Source organism: Chrysochloris asiatica, unplaced genomic scaffold, assembly GCF_000296735.1.
Source record: "Chrysochloris asiatica unplaced genomic scaffold, ChrAsi1.0 scaffold00036, whole genome shotgun sequence".
Taxonomy (NCBI): Eukaryota; Metazoa; Chordata; class Mammalia; order Afrosoricida; family Chrysochloridae; genus Chrysochloris; species Chrysochloris asiatica.
In genome coordinates, this window is record NW_006408554.1 from 11,622,984 (window position 1) to 11,645,759 (window position 22,776).

Consider the following 22,776-nt stretch of genomic DNA (forward strand, 5'->3'; position numbering starts at 1 on the left):
TATATAAGAAAGTTGGTGAGATTGACAAATAGAGATTGGGTTAACTTGCTAGGAAATGATAAAATCAAGATTCCAACCCAAGGCTGTCTTGTGTCAAGGTCTGAAAACTTATCAGAAAATGTTTTTTAATTATTTTGAGAAATTTATTAAGAAAGGACAGGAAAACAATAAAAATGAATATTGGTTATTCCCGTGAGAAATTTGATAAAAAAGAAAAATAAGTAGTAAATATGTGGCATAGTTGAAGGAAGGGTTTCATTTTGTTTTGTGTGTTCTTAGAATCAAGAGATTTAAGTGTTTTTTATTGGGTAAAAGGAAGGAACTAGTGGTGTGCACAACCACTCGTCTGTTAGTTTGTCGTACTGTGGTGGCTTGTGAGTTGCTGTGACTCTGGAAGCCATGCCATGGGTATTTTAAATTTCATCGAGGTCACCCATGGTGGACAGCTTTCAGATGAGCTTCCAGACAAAGACAGACTAGGGAGAAGGAGAGATGAACTGCTTCCGAATATTTAGTCACTGAAAACCTTATGACTAGCAGTAAAACACTGTCAGATATAGTGCCAGAAAATGAGCCCCTCAGGTTGAAAGTCACTCAGAATGTGACTGGGGAAGAGCTGCCTCCTCAAAGTAGAGTTGACCGTGATGACACGATTGAAATAAAGCCCTTGGAACCTTCATTTTCTGATGGGGCACAACTCAAACTGAAAAGAAACAGCTGTAAACATCCCTTAAGAATCGGAACATGGAATGTATGAAGTATGAATCTAGGAAAATTGGAAATTGTCAAAAATGAAATGGAACACATAAACATGGATATCCAAGGCATTAGTGAGCTGAAATAGACTGATACTGGCCATTTTGAATTTAACAGTCATATAGGTTACTATATCAGTGGTGGCGGTGGTGGTTGTATGCCGTGGAGTCAGTTTCGACTTATAGAGACCCTTTACAGGGTTTCTGAGGCTGGAAGTCTTTGCAGGAATAGAAAGCCTCATCTTTCTCCCGTGAAACAGCTGGTAGTTTAGAACTGCTGACCTTGAGATTAACAGCTTGATTCGTAACCACTATGCTACCAGAGCTGCTTTTACTATGCTTGGAATGACAAATTGAAGAGAAATGGCATTGCATTCATCATAAAAAAGAAAATATCAGGATCTGTCATGAGGTACAATGCTATCTGTGATAGGATGATATACATGTGCTACAGGGAAGACCATTAATACCACTGTTATTCAAATTTATACACCAACCACTAAAGCTAGTGAGGATGAAATTGAAGAATTCTACCAAGTTCTTCAATCTGAAATTGATAAAACATGCAATCAAGATATATTGATAATCACTGGCAATTGGAATGCAAAAGTTGGAAATTTAAGAGGAAGGATCGTTAGTTTGAAAATACAGCCTTGGTGACAGAAATGATGCTGAAGATCACATGATAGAATTCTGCAAGACCAATGATTTGTTCATTTCAAATACTGTTTTTAAAACAACATAAAAGATGACTATACACATGGACCTCACCAGATGAATACATAGAAATCAAATTGACTACATCTGGAAAAAGACAGTGGAAAAGCTCCATATCATCAGCCAAAACAAGGCCAGGAGCAGATTGTGGAACAGACCATCAGTTGCTCATATGCAAATTCAGACTGAAGCTGGAGAAAATGAAAATAAGCCCATGAGAGCCAAAATATGACCTTGAATATATTCCACCTGAATTTAGAGATCATCTGAAGAACAGATTTGATATATTAGACACTAAAGACCGAAGACCAGAAGAGTTTTGGGATGACATCAAGAACATCATACATGAAGAAAGCAAAACATCATTGAGAAGACAAGAAAGAAGGAAAAGGCCAAAATGGATGTCAGAAGACACTCCAAAACTTGCTCTCCAGTGTAGAGATGTGAAAGAAAATGTAAGAAATGAAGAGGTACTAGAACTGAATAGAAAATTTCAAAGGTCAGCTTGAGAAGACAAAGTCAAATATTAAAATGAAATGTGCAAAGACCTGGAGTTATTTAAAACAAAAAGGGAAGAACTCACTCAGTATTTCTCAAGCTGGGGGAACTGAAGAAAAGATTCAAGCCTCAACTTGTGTTACTGAAGGATTCTCTGGGTGAATTATTGAATGATGCAGAAAGCAGCAAAAAAAGATGGAAGGAATACACAGAGTCACTGTATCAAAAGGAAATGGTCATTGTTCAACCATTTCAAGAGGTAGCATATAATCAATAACCAATGATCATGAAGGAAGAAGTCCAAGGTGCATTGAATGCATTCGCAAAGAACAAGGTACCAGATTATTGATGGAATACAAATGAAATCTTTCAAGAAAGTGAGTTGGCACTAGAGGCACTCACTCATCTATGCCAAGAAATTTGAAAGACAACTGTCTGGCCAACTGATTGGAAGAGATTCATATTTGTGCCCATTCCAAAGAGAGGTGACCCAGCAGAATGTGGAAATCATCGGACAATACCTTTGCTATCCCATGTGAGTAAAGTTCTAATAAAGGTAATACAGAAACAGCTGTAAGCCTACAATGACAGAGAACTTCCAGAGGTTCAAGCTGGATTCAGAAGAGGATGCTGAACAAGGGATATTATTGCTGATGTCTAATAGATCTTGGCCGAAAGCAGAGAAGACCAGAAGGTATTGTGAAGATGAATATTCTGGAACACTTAATTGTGATCATGAGGAACCTGTACATGTTCGAACATAACATGGAAACACTAATGGTTTAAAATTAAGAAAGGTGTGCGACAAGGTTGTATTCTTTCACCATAGTTATTCTGTCTGTATGCTGAGCAAATAAACCAAGAAACTGGCTTATATCAAGAAAAACTAGGCATCAGGATTAGAGGAAGACTCATTAACAACCTGTGATATGCAAATGATATAACCTTGCTTGCTGAAAGTGGATAAGACTTAAAATACTTATTTGATGATGATCAAAAACTACAGCCTTCAGTATGGATTGCATCTCAATGTAAAAAAAAAAAAAAAAAAAAATCCTCATCATTGGACCATAAACAACATTTTTATCAATGGAGAAAAGATTGAAGTTTCCAAAGACTTCATTCTTCTTGGATCAACCATCAACACTCATGGAAGCTGCAGTCAAGAAATCAAAGGACGTATTGCGTTAGGCAAATCTGCTGCACAGACCTTTTTAAAGTGTTGAAGAGCAAAGATGTCAGCTTGAGGATTAAGGTGCACCTGACTGAAGCTATGGTATTTTCAATAACCTCTAATGCATGCGAAAGTTGGATAGTGATAAAGGACGACAGTAGAAGAATTGATGTTTTTGAGTTATGATGTTGGAAGAGAATAATGAAAGTACCACGAGCTGCCAACAGAATGAATAGATCTGTGTTGGAAGAAGTATATTCAGAGTGCTCCTTGGAAGCCAAGATGGCCAGATTTTGTCTGTCATGCTTCGGACATATTGTCAGGAGGGACCAGTCACTGGAGATGGATATCATGTTTAGTAAGGTGGAGGGTCAGAGAAAAAGAGAAAGACCCCCAGTGCGATAGATTGGCAAAGGGGCAGCATCAGTAGGCTCAGGTGTAGCAAGGATTGTGAGGTTGGCCCAGAACCGAGCCTTATTTCCTAGGGTCGCTATGGGTCAGTGTAGACTGGACGGCACCTAAGAACAGCAAGTAGTGATGTGCACAAAATTGAAAAGTCAGTGTTAAAATAAAATACTCACATTACTAACATACTCTACAGGGTCGCTATGAGTCGGAACTGACTCCACAGCACATAACAACAACAACATTAATTATAAGATGTACAAAAGATAAACAAAAAACAGGTACTACAAAAACAAGAAGAAACTGATTTGAGGGTAAATAAATTGCTTACCTTGGAAATACAGAATAATATTTTCCTCTAAAATGAGAAGAAAGAAAAAGATTTTAATTTTGGTGGTGGGGGTTGTGGTGGGGGGAAAGGGAGCAACTGAGAGCTCATACTAGATTTCTTAATTGTTTTGTAAAAGACCCCTCTGTTTTGTTTTGTTTTTCCAAAGTTCTCACTATTGTCTTTTTTCTCACTATTAGTTTCTTTTTAAATCCAGTGTTTATTGTCTCTAGGGGTGAATTAGCATGAGAATAATAGCATCAGAAAATTATGCTGTATGAAGTCCATATTGCTAGCAATAGATATGCAGAATAAAACAAAAAGTATATGAATGTATCGTCATTCTGTTCATCCTAAAATGGGAACTACCTGTATATAGAGTCTTGGTGTGGTGCTGTAGGTTATTGCGCTATACTGCAAAGTCACTTTGACCACAAGATTGGTGGTTCAAGCTTACCAGTTGCTTCTCAGAAACCCTATACAGGGTCACTGTGGATCAGAACCTACTTGACAGCATTTAACAACAGCAACACCTATATACAGAATTAGTTTAATCCCCTTTCCATATATATCTGTGTGTGTGCACATTTAATCATAAAAGTTATTTATCATATTGCACATCAGCATATTAAAGCTGCAAAAGGTCTGCTTGGAAAGCAACTGTTCCTTGTAACCTAGAGTTTCACAAGTGTGTTTTATCACAAATATGTGTATCATATAACACTTGGTAAATGTGAAACGTACTTTGGAATAATTCCTCTTAAATCAATCCCAGTGTATTTGATCTTAGAGAACAAAAAGCACTGACCATCAATTATGTTATAGATGTATTTGTGTGTGTGTGTGTTTTGGTGAAAACTCATAGACATTCTTGTTTTCCATTTTGCTGCTGATGAAACTGAAGTGGAGAATGGTGAAAATAACTTTCCAAGGAAATCATAGAGATATGATTGAAACAAAAGTCTTTCATATTCCAAAATCTGACACTTTGGAATATGAAAGAAAATGCCATATTATAGTTTTCTTTCCGTTTTAGCAAGAATGGCCCAATTTTCTGACAGTTATGGCTACAGACATGTATGTATGTGCTCTTTTTTTCACGTAGTTACAGCTAGATTAGTTCTTGAAGTCAGTATTAATAGTTTGTTCTATTGAAAGTTACTTATTTTTGTTTATATCAATTATCCATATGATTAATCCTCATTGTTGTTGTTGTTTTTAAGTGCCATCGTGTCGGGTCCGACCCATAGCGACCCTGTACAGGGTTTCCGAGGGTGTAAATCTTTACGGGAGTAGAAAGCCTCGTCTTTCTCCCGCGGAGCGGCTGGTAGTTTCGAACCGCTGACCCTAAGGTTCGCAGCCCGATTCGTAACCACTACGCTACCAGAGCTCCTTATAGCACAATGAAATATATGTAGTAGTGTAAGCCATCATTTCTAAATTGTGTTCTAACGAACATATCTTTTAAAAAGATTTTAATAGTCTAAAATAAAGATGGGGGAGTTACTGGTAAAATAAATTTTGGGAACACTGTATGCTGCATTTCACCTTTGAAGAGCTACTAGCAAATCTGTTTCCCTAAACTTATTTGATAATGGGTTTGTTTTAAGGAACTTCTGTTAACATCTCATGGCATTAGTATTCATCAAAACCCAGTTAGTAAACACTGACATAGGCTAAAATTAAATTCTGTTTTGACATAAACAGGTTAGCGTTTCATCAGTTGAATGTGTTTTAGTGCCAGAGCAATTTAAAGATTTTATTTGGATGTATTTCAAATGCAAATTTGCCTACTAGTAACTCTGATAACCTTTAAATAACATTGTCTATAAACATTACTCATTACTTTTCTGCCACTGTTTAATTTTAATATGGTATGCTTTTTAAACACATTTTCATTAATTCAGATACATTTTGAGTTTTTATTCTTGTCATTTTAGATATGGGTGATGGCACTACTATGAATGCAAATGCAGATGGCCATGTTGGAACTTTAGAGGATGGGAGTGACAGTGAAAATATTCATGCAAATGGAATTCCTGGAACACCAATTTCTGTTGCATATACACCATCCTTACCTGATGACAGATTATCTGTCTCTTCCAATGATACTCAGGTATTAATGGAGGAAAACTCTTCCTAATCTTACATATATATGAATTGCCAGCACCTTGTAGAGAATATCTCCAATTATGATGCTGATAGATTTAGCTTGGGAAAATATAAATTTTAAATATAAAATATTCAAATATAAAAAATAAAAATTTTTCACATAATTCACAATAAAACATTTAAGAATAAAAAATTTAAAAATTGTTTTTTTCCTCTCATTTATATAAATCAGGCCAGTTCACTCTCTTCCAGTGTTGATTGGTGAATTTCCAACTCTCAGGTGTGTAGCACCTGGATTCCCATCTTCTCTTCTCCACTGCCCAATTGAAATTACATTGAAAAAGAACATTCTCAAGAGGATGAGGAATCCTCATGTGATGCCATAGGATAGGCATTGAACAACAGCAGCAACTTCCAAAATTAGTGTTTCCATTATGCCAAACCAAAAAACCCAAACTTATTGTCTTTGAGTCAATTCTGACTTGTTGTTGTTAAGTGCCATTGAGTCAGTTCTGACCCATGGCGACCCTGTAGAGGGTTTCCAAGGAGCGACTGGTGAACTTGGACTGCCTATGTGTACCTATATATAGGGTTTCTGAGACTGTAAATCTTTACAAAAACAGGCAGCCTCTATCTTTTTCCCATGTAGTGTCTGGTGGAGTTGAACTGCCAACCTTATAGCTGTCCAATGCCTAACCCATAACACCACTAGGGCTTTTATTGCTGTATATATAGTGGCATGTTTTCCTAGCTTTGCTGACCAACAGCAAATACCAACTTTTAAATATTACCCTGGAAATCTCCATTGTCATGTGTTTCCTCAAGAGTAGATAAAAAGCAAAAGAGGAAAAATAAAAAAACACATGACAGGTAGAAGGAAGCATAATTTAGGACTTTGGATGATATGTCTTGTCAGGACATGATGAGCTATAGTATTGTTGATAATCCTGTGAACTGGGTGAATTTTAAGAGTTTATTTGGTGACAAAGAGGAAATATCTAAGAAGAATGCAGATTTTTTTTTCAGGTATTCATTTCTAGTCAAGAATTGGGGTAGTTTGTCAGATTAAAGAAAGATAGTATGGCAAATTTCTCATCTGGTTCCCCTTCTGATAAGTGAGATAAGCCCTAATCTATTCCTGGAGGATGGAAAATGCATTAAAATGCTAAAATTATTTAATACTGACAAATATCTTTATTTACCTGTTGTGCTACCTTGTTTAGGAATCTGGAAATTCTTCAGGACCTTCACCTGGTGCTAAGTTTTCCCACATTTTACAAAAGGATGCCTTTCTAGTATTCAGGTCATTGTGTAAACTGTCAATGAAACCACTGTCAGATGGACCACCAGATCCAAAGTAAGTCAGTAGTTGTTGAGTTTGATAAATATAAGTTTGTTTTTTTTAAGGTTGAAATCTATTAAGATAATCTTTGGGTTTTCTTTTGTTCTCCTTCTATGGGACCCAAATAAAAAATATAGGGCTATTTATTCTTTAATTGAAAAAGAAAATGTAAAAAGAAACAATCAAGTTTTAAAGCTGCTGTTGTTATGTGCCGTGGAGTCCTTTCCGACTCATAGCGACCCTGTACAGGGTTTCCGAGGCTGTAAATCTTTACTACAGCAGAAAGCCTCGTCTTTCTCCCGCGGAAGTGTGAGGGGGTTCAAAAAGGTCATGGAAAATAGAATCAAAAGATAATGAAATTTTTCCATGATCTTTTTAAAGTTCCTTCTGTTGTAAGTATCTTTGGAGCTTAAGTAGTTCTGCTTCATAGCCTCAGACTAGATTCCTAAAAGCTGCTTAAAAAAAAAAAACCTAAAAAAAATCCTAAAAGCCATAATATGTATTCATTAAAGCCTGACAAAATGCCCTAGGGGGGAGTACTTTGAGGTAAGAGTCATGTTAGCTGATTCCCATCAAAAGTACTGATTTAAACCCTAATAAGGCACCATGGTTTAAGTCCTAGATGGTCAAGTTTGTTTGTATGGCTCAACTCTTAATTACTCTGTGAGACTAAAGTTTGAGGTTATTAGAGTGACCGGCCTTGAATGTGGCAGCATGTGTTTGTTAACAGTGTGACAATTTGGAACCTTTATATAGAGAGAAATTTGGGGAAGGCCTGTTTGATTATAAGAAAGAGATACTAAAATAAGAGTAAGTATAAGCAACAGTATTTCAGTTGTTTTAAAAAAAACCAAAACAACTCTAGAGCGTTTCCATTCCCAAGTGCCAATTAAGAAGGGAAAGCCTGAGATGGCTACTGTATTGAGACTATTTTGGGGACTCCAGAGGGGTGATCTTGACACATTTCCTTTAAGGACACAGGACAAGCATGAGGACTTATTTGAAATATGTTTTAAGAAAATTGAAAATTGCACTGGTGAGAAAAAGGGTAGGAAAGTTGTGCTGAGAAATTGTTTCCCATCCTGACAACGTACCTGCTAAATCTTCAGAAGCCGTAATTTTGCTTGAGCCTTTCTTATTGAAGGGGCCCTAACAAAATGAAGATGTTTATTACTGAGAGCTCATATCTGCAACCGTCTACTGATGGCAGAGACATGTTTAAGTGTGTTTTGTGTAAAATAAATCCATGCATAGAAGAACTGGAGCCCTCATAGCAATATTTTTTTTACTTATGTTCTTATTTTGAATGGTAGGGATACAAATAAAAAGAAAATATAGCAACAATTAATATGTTAGAGAATGATAAATTATAGTATTTAATGACAGAAATTGGACAAAAGGGTGATAGATATGACTTACAGTAGTAAGTAGAAGTTGTATGGAAGCCTTGGAAGAATAGAACATGAAGGAGAGACCCTCGGTAGTTCAGTTGGCTCACCAGTTTTTCCTAGGGCTGTTTAGACTCTTACCTTTTGCCAATTCTGACTTGATTTATCCAAGCATTTTGTTGTAATATATTTGCTGCCCATAGTCTTGAAGTGAAAAACAACCATTTTGGAACCTTGGAAGCTTCAAAAAGTTTTTGGTAGAATTCCATTATTTTTTTCATCCATTTTTCTGTGAATTTTTGAAGCCTCCTTATATGTTGTAAGCCAAGTTATTCTCCGATTTTATTTCAAAGAAGGTATTATTTGTGTGTGTGTGTTACATACCCAATTCTATGAAACTGAATATTACTTGTTAGAATTATTTTGGCCCTTCAGTTACTTGGCCCTTGTCATTGTTGTTAAGTGCTAGCACCACTGACTTTTTGGTTAGCAGCTCACTGCTGATCCTAGAGCACCACACCAGGACCACTTGACCGTGGAACCATGAAAATTTAAAGCAGAAATTAATAGCAATTAAGTTTACTGTACTGTGTAAATGTGACTAAATACAGCGTTTAGGAATTAATCCAGAGAAAGAAAAGAGCTAGCTGCTAGAGCACTTAACGTACATGAGTTGCTTTGAAGAGTTTGTGGAACAATAGCATTAAAAGATACTGTAATTAATTTTTCCAGGAAATTTTTGAAGCCTCCTTGTATGTCCTGCATTTAGAATGTTGCCTGGGATCAGTCTTCGGTTGAGCTTAAAAGTCTTATTCAAGTTCACAATGATATTTAAACAAATAAGGATGTGAAAGAAAGCAACAAGGCATACTGCTTCAATTTTTCTTGTTGTGCTATAAACAAATAGGTTGACCTTAAATATTTGTGAATCATTTTTTTCATCTTTTGTTATGTGCCATCAGGTTGATTCTGACTCTTAGTGACCCTATATAAGGTTTCTAAGGAGCAGCTGGTGGGTTTGAACTGCTGACCTTGCTGTTAGCAATCCAGTGCTTGACCCTACAGCTCCACACCAGGATCCCAATTTTTTTTTTTTAGCAAGCATATTTATTGCATTTGTTTTTTTTCTTTTCATTTAAATGCTTTTCTGTGGTATGCTTGGTTCTTTAAAACTTTTGGAGGTAAAATAACATTTATAACAAAACTTGCCATATTAACCATTTTTATGTATGCTATTCAGTGAGATTAATTACATGTTGTGCTACCATCACTACTATTCAGTCTAAAATCATTACATTACCATAAACCGAAACTTGGTTGGTACCTGTTTAGTAATAACTCCCATTCCTCACCACACCCCTGCCCTGAATCCCTGGTAAACACTAATGTGTGAATGATTTTTTAAAAAAGTTTGTAAAATTATGTGGTACAAAGGAACATAATGTGGTTATACATTATTTATGGCTAAACTTTTTTACATACTCTACTTCCTTTTTATGTTTCAGTTTTCATTTCCTCTCTATTAAAAAATATTGTAAATTATATGATACAAGAAGATATTTTTGGAACATCCTTTTATTACCATAGTGCTGAGCTTGTTTATATATGGTGCTTTGTCTCTCTCTCTCTTTTTTGTTTTGTTATAAAGTGATTTTATTTTATTTTATTCTTCCTAAAATGAATTCTATCAATGATATTTCAATGGGCTCTCTAGTAGCTAAAATACAAGTTTTGCTCTACTGCTCTGTGCTCTTGGAACATGAAAGAATGACAGACACTATAGTAAATCAAGTGCTTTTTCTTTTAACATTTTAGGTCTCATGAGCTACGATCCAAGATTCTTTCGTTGCAGTTACTTCTATCCATTCTCCAAAATGCAGGACCTGTTTTTAGGACTAACGAGATGTTTATTAATGCTATTAAACAGTATCTGTGTGTTGCACTTTCTAAAAATGGAGTGTCATCTGTTCCAGAGGTTTTTGAGCTTTCTCTTTCAATATTTCTTACTTTGTTGTCAAACTTCAAGACACATCTGAAGATGCAAATTGAGGTATGTTTTACAGTTAAGATTGCTGTTGACTATTTCATTTGGTTCATGTTAAATCAGATTTTGTAATACACTGCAAAGTTCTACAAACTGGAATCCTATTTATATGTTATACTTTTTAAAAAAAATTTGTATTTTCATTCAGCTAACATAAGCCTATAAAGTGCTAGGTGCTAAGTTTATGAAACACTAAGAATACAAAACAAGTAAGACACAGGCCCTGCCTCTGAAGAATTTCCACTAGTTGAATGATTGTCTCTAAGTGTTATGAATTCACTTAGTCCTCACATTAGGTCAGTCATTGTTTATGTGGTGTGTCATAGTAGATTTGGGAGAAAGATGAGGCTGTCTGTTCCAGTAAAGGTTTGCAGCTTAGGAAATCTTAAAGAGCAATTCTACTTTGTCGTATAGGGTCATCTTGAGAAAGAATTGACGCAATGGCAGTGGTTTGTGTTTTTTAATAGGGAATTAGGTTCTGTTTCAAGAAAGGTCCATGGTTGCGTAGTGGCTGTATTGTAGGTAATTTGGTTTATTCAAGGTATGGTTATTGCTAACTGAAGCTTTCCAGTACCCTATACCAAGATGACTTGAAATATATTGGCTTTGGCTATTTTTCACAGTCTCTGTCAAATCATTATTTTAAGGTAGTATTTTGTGATTTACTGACTTAATGGATACTTCTTCCAACTTGTCATCTGTGAAAATATTGTTTGAATTGGAATATTATGTGTTATAGAAATACTCGTTTTTTGTTGTTAATTTTTTTTTTACCTCTATATTATTTGATATGAAAAGCAGATTGTGTGTTTTTTCTGTTAGTCTTATATGTACTTAATCATGTATAACTCAAGATAAGGCTAATAATTCATTAGCTCACTTAAAAGGATATACTGTAGTTTTCTCAGAAATTTGAGATGGCCAAAATTTTCATATGATACCGTTTTATTATTCTGTATTTTCTGTTAAAATTTATTTAGACATTATGAAAATAGTATAGATTAAGACTTAGGTGTTTTAAGTTAACCATCTTCTTTGGACCTTTTCTTGGAGTGAGGGACAGGAAACAACTTCATAGAAACAATTTCCGGTAGCTGTATGTTACGTTTTAGAAGTTTACTATGTTGTTAAAGAGCTATGGAGTTGGTTTTAACTCATAGTGACCTTGTGTGGATTTCTAAGGAGCAGCTGGTGGGTTTGAACTGCTGACCTTTTGCTTAGCAGTCCATTGCTTATGATCTTACAGCACCACATCAGAAGTTTACCATATGTCTATTAAAAGAATACAAGACATTTAGCTAGGAACAGTTGCTATTTTTAGATAATGTTACCCATTGTATTCAGAAACTACAAATAAAAGTTTTTTTTATATACACTTTTTTTTTTTAACAAACTGCATGTCTTTTATTTGATTATTATGCATTTAACTTGACATTGGAGAATTATGAAAGACTTTGTTCAATTATTTCCTCAGTTTTGGACAATTTGTAATCCCTTTTATATAGGGACTGTGGGAAATGTTTATCTTTTTGTAACCAGATTTCACAAACTCATTTCACTTAGAATTATTGTTTTTATAGGATAACTTTGATAAAATTTTTGTAAGCATGAATTTAAAAGGAAATGTCCTAAGAAATGATCTTGTTTATAGATGATAAATACTTGGTACAAAATTATTGTAATGCTTAGTTTTTAAGAGATCATGTTTTTATATTGTTTGTTTTTATTCTGTTGTCCTTTAAGAAAAACTTTGAGTATAAAATAAGCATAAATAGGTATGCTATTTAATAAACATTCAAATGTAATGTGAGTGGTGTTCCATCTTGAAAAATCTCAACATATGATTATTAGGAAAGACAAGCATAGTAAAGGGTGCCTAAGCCAATTTTCGGGGAGAAGATATAAAGTAATCTTATATTATGAGTGATTTACATTTGGATTCATAATATGTAATGTTCCTTACATAGCTATTTGTTGCTTTTTAATTGTCCACTTAATAAATCACAGACAGTTCATTGAAAAAATTTTAAATATAAAACATCTTAGCTATTAAACCGAAATGTATGCCATTAGTCAATTAATTCCTTTGTGTTTGATATTTAGTGTAAAAATGTATTGAGAAATCACTTGTATTTTTCAGAGAACAGAGATTTTCAGTTTTGTAAGTGTTATATATATCCTTGTTGTTAGATGCCATCGAGTCAGTACCGACTCATAGCGACCCTATATACAGCAGAACAGAACACTGCCCGGTCCTGGGCCAACTTCACAGTTATTGCAATGCTTCATCCCATTGATGGTACCACTTCACTGGGGGTGGGGGGGGGGGGGGTGGTTCTTCTTCTTTTTCTCTGACCCTCCACCTTACCAAACATGATACCCTTCTCCAGTGACTGGTCCCTCCTGACAATATGTCCAAAGTATGAGAGATGAAGTTTGGCCATCCTGGCCTCCAAGGAGCACTCTGGCTGCACTTCTTCCGACATAGATCTATTTGTTCTTTTGGCTGCCCATGGCACTTTGAATATTCTCCTCCAACACCATAACTCAGATGCATCAATTCTTCTCCAGTCTTCCTTATTCACTGTCCAGCTTTTGCATGCATATGAGGTTATGTGAATTAGATAATTTTTGTTGTATGGATTAGAGTAATAGTTATTTTTAAATCTAAGAACAATTAGACTCATCCACAATTATAATGTAGAGTCCTGGTGTGACATTGTGGGTTAATGCACTGGACTACAAGGTCCATTTGAACTACAAGGTCGGCAGTTCAGTCTCACCAGCTGTTCCTCGGAAATCCTATTCAGGGTCACTGTGGGTTGTAACCAGCTTGGCAGCACTCAGCAACAACAACAACTATAGTGTATAAAAATTGTAAACTGGTGAACAAAAGTTATGCTGTATTCAGGGGGTAGAAAATGAAACTTGACAATGTTAGCTTTGTAAATCTGTCCAAGAAATGACCACTTAAAAATATTTTCTATTTTGAGGAACTCCAAATCATGACATTTATTTTTTAGTGAGTATGCAAAACATAGCAATTTAAATTGTAGTACAGATACTGCAAGAACTACTTAAAATCAGTACTGCAAGAACTACTAAAAATCACCTACCTAGTTTATTTTAGTTCTGGTTTCAGAGATAAAACTGAAAAGAAGTTCAAGTCCAGAGGACCCTAGCTTCAAATCCCTGCTCTACAGCCTTGGAATATTAAATATTTGACTGTACATATGGATAAATAAACTATTTTAAACAGAAGTTTTTCCTTAATCCCAGGTGTTCTTTAAAGAGATTTTCTTATACATATTGGAAACGTCTACCAGCTCATTTGACCACAAATGGATGGTTATTCAGACCCTGACAAGGATCTGTGCAGGTATTTCAAATTATCCTTCATCATTATTTCTATCTAATACTGAAATATTTTAATGCCAAATGTTACTCATATACTAGCTGATTTTATTAAAATTTACATATTGTTACAGATGCTCAAAGTGTAGTGGATATTTATGTAAACTATGACTGTGACTTAAATGCAGCAAATATATTTGAAAGATTAGTAAATGATCTATCCAAAATTGCTCAAGGACGGGGAAGTCAAGAACTTGGTATGAGTAATGTTCAGGTAAGAATTTAAAATCTTTTTCAAATTTAAAACTTTTGCCAGGGAAGATTAACATGTTTGTTTTAAATATATATTTTAGCTTTTTAATTCAATTTATGAATTATTTTGTAGGAATTGAGCCTGAGGAAAAAAGGCTTAGAATGCTTAGTGTCAATTTTGAAGTGTATGGTTGAATGGAGTAAGGATCAGTATGTGAATCCCAACTCTCAGACAACTCTTGGTAAGGGGATATTTTGAGTTGTAATTCTTTCTTTGTTTTAAGTAAATGATACTTTTGAGGATGGTTGCACTTGTCATTAAAGTATTTTTTGATGTATTGTATTCATTTTACTTCATGAAGAGGTATTTCCTGTGAGTTAAATAACTAGCTTTAGAATTGTTATCACCAACCTAGGCATCAAAACTAAAATTTAAAAGTTTTTAAATATAGTTTTGATAACTAAATTGTACATACTTTCCAACTTATCAAAGCTATTTTTAACATTTTTCCTATCAGTGATATTTTGAATATCACATTGCTTTTGTTAAGTGGGATCAACTTGGTTTCCACTCATAGCAACCCTTTATAAGGGTTCTAAGGAGCATTGTTGGGTTTGGACCATAGACCTTGCTGGTAGCAGTACAGTGTTTATGCTGCAGCTCCACACCATGACTTCAAATACTACATTAAAGAGGAGCATATTTGTGCAACTTACTCTAGGATAATCATAGAAGAAACGCATAAAAAGCATAAAATGATTTATGGCTGGATTGTTCATCTTCGTTTGTTGTTTACCTGACTTAGAAAAAATTTATACTAGTCTTACCTTAGTCGAGTACTAGAAATGAAACTAGTCCTCATGAGTCAGGAGCTGATCATTGAAGACCATGGATACTCAGCTCTACAGCTATCAGAAGGAGTTCCTTCTAATGGTGCATGTTGTGCATTGTGTTTTAGTATTGTCTGTTTTGGTACCTGGTATTTTATTTGTATTATGTAGATATCTAAGCAAAATACAGATAGCTTTACTTACTCAAATATTTGTTTTACCATTCCCAGGTTTCTTTTTTTCCCTTTTTTCACAGAGTAATTTATCAGTTTTTCTTCTTACAGGTCAGGAAAAACCCTCTGAGCAAGAGACAAGTGAAATCAAACATCCAGAGACAATAAACAGATACGGAAGTTTAAATTCTTTGGAGTCCACATCATCATCAGGGATAGGCAGTTACAGTACACAGATGTCTGGCAATGATAATCCAGAACAATTTGAGGTCTTAAAGCAACAAAAAGAAATAATAGAACAAGGAATAGATTTGTAAGTTTCAGATTTTAAGGAGAAATGTTATTGACTAAGCCTGTGCTAGAACTATACCACCTGTGCCCTAGTTTTCTATACTACTTTTAATTCTGTTTTTTATTCCTTTGCTATCACCACCTTTCAATGAGTAAAATGGGTATTTCTTGTTGTTAAATGCTAGTTAAGTCAGTTCTGACACACAGCGACTAGTTATAAAGTTTCCGAGGAGGCACTGATGGGTTGGAACTGTCAGTTCCAACTGTCAGCCTTGTGATTAGCAGTCCATTGCTTATTCTACAGTACCACACAGGACTCCAAAATGGGTGTTGTTTTTATTGTTAAGTGCTGTCAAATTGGTTTTGACTCACAGCGACCCTGTATAGAGTTTCCAAGAAGCAACTGGTAAGCTTGAGTTGCTGACCTTGCAGTTCAAACCAACCTTGCAGTCCACCTCAGTAGTTCTCCTGATTCTTAGATTTTTGTTTTTAGGTGCCATTGAGTTGGTTCTAACTCACAGGGACCCTATGCACAATGTAACAAAACACTGCCAGATCCTGCACAATCCTTGCAATTGTCCTTATGTTTGAGCCCATTGTTGCTGCGACTGTATCACTCCATCTAGTTGGGGGGTGGGGGGCGGGGTCCTCTTTTTACTGTCTCTCCACTTTGCTGAAGCATAATGTCCTTCTTCAGGGACTGGTCTCTCCTAACAGCATATCCCAAAGTACAAGCAAGAGCTGAAGTCTTGTCATCCTGACTTTTAAAGAATATTCTGTCTGTATTTCTTCCCAAGACTCATTTGCTTGTTCTTCTGGCAGTCCATGGTACTTTCAGTATTCATTACCTACAACATAATTAGAATGCATTGATTCTTCTGTGACCTTTTTATACATTGTCTTTCACGTGGATATGAGGTGATTGAGAATACCATGGCTTTGGTCAGACACACCTTAGTCCTCAAACTGGCATCTTGTTCTTTTAAAGAGGCCTTTTGCTGCAAGATTTGCCTAATGCAAAATGCTTCCTTTGATTTCTTGATTACTGCTTCCTTGAGTGTTGATTGTGAGTCCTAGCGTAATGAACTTTTCAACAACTTCAGTCTTTTCTCCATTTATCATGATATTCTGTGGTCCAGTTGAAAAGATTTTTCTTTTCTTTACACTGAGGTACATACTGATCAACAAATCAAAGTGCCGTCGCGTTGGTTTAACTCATAGGGTTTCTGAGGAGCGGCTGGTACGTATTTCAGATTTTCTTCACTTCCAGAAGACAAGTTTGTATCATCTGCGTTTTGAAGGTGGTTGATGAGCTGTATTCCAATTCTGATGCCACATTCTTCTTCATATAATTGAGTTTCTCAGATTATTTGCTCAACGTACATATTGAAGAAGTTTTGCAGGAGTCCTGGTGCTGCAGGATAATGTGCTGGACTGCAAGGGCAGTTTGATGCGCAAGGTCAGTTTTAACCCACTGGCCGGCTGCTCCTCTGAAACCCTATGAGTAAGAAAAGACTCAACAATACTTAACAACAACAATGATGGTGGAAGGATGCCGCCCTGCCATACATCTTTCCTGAATTTAAGCCATTTGGTATCCTTGTTCTGTTCAAAAGACTGCCGCTTGATCTGTGTATAGGTTCCTCATGAGTACAATTAAGTGTTGCCATATACCCATTTTTGCAATGCTATCTATAGTTTGTTATGATCCACGTAGTCAAATGCCTTTGCATAACATAGTTAATAAAGCACAAGTAAACATCTTGCTAATATCAGTAGTGGTAGCCCTTGTTCCATGTCCTCTTCTAAATCAGCTTGAATTTCTGGCAACTTCCTGTCAGTGTACTACTGCAACCATGCTTTAGATAGATATCATCAGCAAAATTTTGCTTGCATCTGATGTTAATATTGTAGGATTTCCGAATCTCATTGGATCACCTTTCTTTGTAATGGTAAGAAATAATGGATCTTTTCCAATCAGTTTGCAGGTAGTTGCCTTCAGACTTTCTTAGCATTGTTGAGTGATGGCCTTCAGTGCTGTATCACTTTTATTTAAACTTTTCAGTTTGCATTCCATCAATTCCTGGAGCCTTGTTTTTGGCCAGTGCCTTCACTGCAGCTTGGACTTCTTCCTTCAATATCATTGGTTCTTCATTTTATGTTGCCTCTTGAAATGATTGAACATCAACCAGTTCTTTTTTGTTACAGTTATTCTGTGTATTCCTTCCTTTTGATGCTTCCTATGTCATCCAAAGATTTTACCCATAGAATCTTTCAGTGTTGTACCCTAAGTCTTGAATTTTTATTTCAGTTCTTTCAATCTGAGAAATGCTGAATGTGTTTTTCCCTTTTGGTTTTCTAACTCCAGGACTTTGTGCATTTCATTATAATACTTTATTTTGTCTTCCTAAGCTGCCCTTTTGAAATTTTCTGTTGCACTCTTTTGCTTCATTTCTACCTGTTGCTTTAGCTTCTCTGCATTCTAGAGCAAGTTTCAGGGCATTTCTTGGCATCCATTTTAGTCTTTTTTTCTTTCCTGTCTGCAATGACCTTTTACTTTTTTCATGTGTGATGTTCTTGATTCATCCCACAACTCATCTAGTCTTCATTTACTAGTTTCTAATACATAAATCTGTCCATGAAGTGGTATCTAAATTCAAGTGATATACTCAAGGTCATATTTAGAGTTTTAATCGTTCCTTACTCATTTCCCCATGTTCATTGTGTGCTCCCTAAAGTGACTTTTCTAGTGCACATCCAGTGTTGTCATATGAATTAATTTTGTAACATATGAGGTGGCTTCATAGAGTTTGTTTTAAAAATGTAATTAAAAGAATGGAATTTGCTTCAGACTTTTTTAATCCCCCTCGTATATTAGTTGATTGGAGAACTTCATCTATACAATTTCATAGTCTTCAGTTAGTGTAGTTACAAAATATTGCTGAGCCAGAAATATTTAAATTTTGATTCTTCTGTCTAGCACTATTTCTTTATAGGTTATAGATTTTTTCTTCCTAACTAACTAGAAATTTTCTGGTCTTGTTATTCAGTCATTATTGGAGCTTTAATTTTTACACATTGATGAGGTAATTGCGTACTTGTACTGTTAGACTATATACCAGATTCTCATCCTACAAAATTAAGTTTTTACACTAAGTTTTGTGACATAAGCCTTCATTTGGACTATTTCCTATCTGAAAACTACCATGTATGTCCTTACCACCTTATTGATTGTGTCTCTCCTTTCAAAGAGATAACAATAAGAAAAAAATTAAATGACTGGGCTTTCTCCATGTATCTTTTGTAAATATCTATCATGCTTATTTGGATTATACATTTCAGGCACTTCAGCACTGTATTTTGGTCAGTATCAATATACCCTTTTTTCATTGTTAACATGTCAAAAAGCACAACTTTGATAAAATTTTAAACGTATCCTAAAACTAATCAACTCTGATTTTAATTGTTCACTCAATACTTACTATAAAAGTTCCATTTGTCCCAGATAGTATTAATGGTCTGGGGAAGAACAGGTGAATGAAACAGCCCTTGCTTCTGAAGACCCCACAGTCTTGTATGTGAAAACAGATATTTAGCTTGGAATTCTGCTGGTCACTTATCAAACATATACTTAGTATTGGTAGTATGAGCCAGGCATTATACAGACACTACTCCTTGCATTTCTCTAGTAGTGTAATAGATTACTTGCTGAGCTACCAGCCTCTCCACAGGAGAAAGATGAGGCTTTCTGCTCCTATAAAGATTTACAGCCTCAGAAGCCTTATACAGGGTCTCTATAGGTTGAAACCGACTCCATGCCACATAACCACCACCACCACTCCTTGCATTTAAGATCATAGTTTAAATATGGGCAAAATGTTTTGTTAAAAAATAGTTATTGTGTAAAGTTCATGATTGAGTTTTGTATAAACTTGTGCCAAGGTATACTAACTATTTGAAATACTTGAGGAGTGGAGGAGGAAGTCACAGGACTTCAAAGTGGAAGTCTCCCTATCCTTCAGTCTTTCAGCTGCTGAATATGCTTTCTATTTCACAGAGCCATTCATGAAAATCCTTTCCTGTTGCTATGTTTCCAGTTCTTCCACAACATCACTCTGTCTTTCCTACCTGTCTGACCACATCCTCTTAGCTTTTGTTAAAGGCTGTTTTCCTCTGCTTGTTCTCAGCATTTCCAGGGTCCTGCCTCTTAGCCCTTTTCTTACTTTCTGTCTTCTTTTAGATAATTGTGTTTTTTTAAATTGTTTCAGCTGTCATCTATGTGCAAACATTTCAGAACTCCAAAATGTTATTTTTAATTAAAAAACTTCTACTGAAGTCCAGACTTATATCTGTAGCTGACTGGTGCACATCTCCACTAAATATCACACAGGCTCTTCTTGCTCAGCATGTCCGTAATTCTCTAAATCAGTGAGTCCCTAGGCTTTCTGAAGACCCTCACAGCCCCCAAATACTTGTATCTAAAGCAAAAGACAAACAGAAAATCTTATTATGTCTAGATTTCCTTCTATTTGTAACTAGAATTATGGGAATTAATTTAGATTTTCCTCTTACCCTTGGATGCAATCTGTTAGTAAATCTTAAATTTTTCTACTTCCTAAGTATCTCTGCAATATATTTTCTTCTCCCACAGCTTTTTTCTCACGTCAGACCCTTCCCCTTTCTTGCCTTGACTAGTATAATCTTTTAATTGGCTTATCTTTCTCTGGTACTGTTCATTCTCCACTCTTCTCATACTTTACTAGAGCAGTCTTTCTTTTTTTAATGTTTTATTGTGAATTACATGATAGTTTACATGGGGGAACTTTAGTTTTACATTCATTCCATCGTATATCATCTCATTGCCATGGTTCCAATCCCCTCCATGCATCATCCACCACCCAAAGGGTACATCCCAGAAACCCGCCCCCTACACTTCCCCCTCCTCCCCCTAGTTTTCGGCCCACAGTCCCTTTCCCTCTCTGGGTCCAAAGTCCCCAGTCGCTTCATCACTCCGCGTCATCATCTCTGCCTCCATCTCAGGCATCTCTGTTTCTCTGGGTAGGGTCCCACTCTCGGCTCTTCTCCGTTGATGGTCCCAGAGGTCTCCACTCCTATCCTGGAAATTTAATCACTCCCTTCCTTGTTACAACACTTCTACCTTTGCATTTCCAACCTTCATAGTCCGTCCTGATAAGCATTATTCACTACAGTATTACGAGTTACCCATCTGTCTCTCCTTTCATCAGCTCCACCCAGACAGATTGAATAGTACCTACTGGAGATTCTACCTTCCGCCATGCTCCCTAGCACTAGGTTACCTCTTGAAAACTTGTAAGCCAGTTCACTTATTGCCTTTGTAGTCACCCCCTCCCAATTTGAGTATCCAATGTCCAAGCTGCCCTTTTCTGTCCACTCTGTGTGTGTGGGGTGTGTGTGTGTGAATGTTTGTTGCTGTGAGGATTTGTTCCCTCTTTTGAGTTGCTACTCCATAGGTATAGGTCAAGTTCATCAGACTGTATTAACTCACTCTTGGTTTTTTTTCTTCCCTCTTCTTTCCTCTCCTGGTTGAGCTCCGATCGTCCAGTCATCCGGTCCAGGTCACATGGGTATCATTTGCAAGTGTGGGCGCTCCTGTGCATATGTCCTCTCTTCCCGTTAGCCGGTAGCTCCACTCGCCTCTCGAGTCCTCCGTGGCCACGCCACTGACTCTGGGCCCAAAAGTCCCCAGGTCTCTTCACACTGCTTGCCAACCAGGTCCCCAACTGGGTCCACAGAAGTCCACTGAGCATTCTAGGGCTTAGCTTGCCGCTTCATTGCTGCTTTTACCCCACTTCCCCCCCATCGGTGATGTGTGTGGTCACCAACCAGAGCGTGCATTTCCATTGAGTCTTAGTCTCGGAGGGGGGTCTGCGTTGAGAGGACCTGGCCACTTGCCTTGATGTTTTCTAGGGAAGCGATTTTTTGTTTTTGTAGTAACAGCCCATCTGCCTCCATTTTTCCTGCAGGTCTTTCTTTCAAGAGGTATCCTTTATTCTTCTAGCCGCTCCAGGCTGGTCTGCTCATCCTTTCAAGTGGAGATTTCTCATCTCTGGAGATCTGGATGTGGTTCCGGTTTCTACCTATAGTTTTATGTATCAGAGCAATCTTTCTTGAATCAAATTTTGCTTATATTTCTCCTCTCTTGTTCTTAGAGATAAAGCCAGAGTGTCTTGTAATAGCATATAATCCTCTTCATGATTTGGACCTGCTGGATTCTATTTCATTACCTGTCACTTTACTATCTCACTTCACTCTTCAGTACACAGTTACTTGCTGTCTTATACTTTTGTATGTTTAGTGTGATCTTTTCCTCTCTGGGAATTTTTTTTTATTGTTTAAGAAAGGGCTAAGCAGTTTTCAAAGCTCAGTTCAAGAGTCATTTCCCCCAGGGAATACATTCTGACTGTGTTAGCTCTGGTAACGTAGTGGTTTCAGGTTGGGCTGCTAACCTCTTAAGTCAGCAGTTTGAAACTACCAGCCATTCCATGGAAGAAAGATGAAGCTTTCTTCTCCTGTAAAGATATATAGCCTTGGAAGCCCCATATAGCGTCATTGTGTGTCAGAATCGACTCCACGACACATAATTACCACCATCAACAACTGCTATGCCACCGTCTTACTTTAAAAATACATCAGTTTGTTGTATTTTAATTTTTTAACTTGTGTTGTTTTTAATGCTCCATGACCTTTCATTCTAGTGAAATCTCATTTCATAGTGATATTTCACTATAAAGAAAGGTCCTAGAGAGTAAGGATTGTATGTATCTTGGTGAAAAATGTTTGATTTTTATTAATGTATGGTTAAATTTTACCTTGAGGGTGGAATCATTGGCACAGTACAGAAAACAGTATTCCAGGCAAAGAAAATGGCTTTTGTATCAGCACAGGGGTACAGTAGAGAACATATGGTATTTGATGACCGTTGGTGAGCAAAGGAGCCCTGATGGCGCAATGGGTTAAGAGTTCAGTTGCTAATTGCAACCCAGCAGCCTCACTCTGGTAGAAAGATGAGGCTTTCTGCTCCTGTAAAGGTTTACATTCTTAAACTTACATTCTGTGATGTAAGGTTGCTT

At 36.4% G+C, this 22,776-nt stretch overlaps 1 protein-coding gene across 1 annotated transcript in view; it reads left to right on the plus strand.

Annotated features, from left to right (window-relative positions):
* Positions 1 to 22,776, plus strand: part of ARFGEF1 (ADP-ribosylation factor guanine nucleotide-exchange factor 1 (brefeldin A-inhibited)) — a 209,742-nt gene that overhangs the window by 107,215 nt on the left and 79,751 nt on the right. The window contains exons 8-14 of the mRNA XM_006860037.1: positions 5,818 to 5,993; positions 7,213 to 7,346; positions 10,535 to 10,769; positions 14,043 to 14,142; positions 14,252 to 14,391; positions 14,503 to 14,611; positions 15,485 to 15,686. Coding sequence (XP_006860099.1) covers positions 5,818 to 5,993; positions 7,213 to 7,346; positions 10,535 to 10,769; positions 14,043 to 14,142; positions 14,252 to 14,391; positions 14,503 to 14,611; positions 15,485 to 15,686 — 1,096 coding nt within the window. The remainder of the gene's footprint in view (positions 1 to 5,817; positions 5,994 to 7,212; positions 7,347 to 10,534; positions 10,770 to 14,042; positions 14,143 to 14,251; positions 14,392 to 14,502; positions 14,612 to 15,484; positions 15,687 to 22,776) is intronic.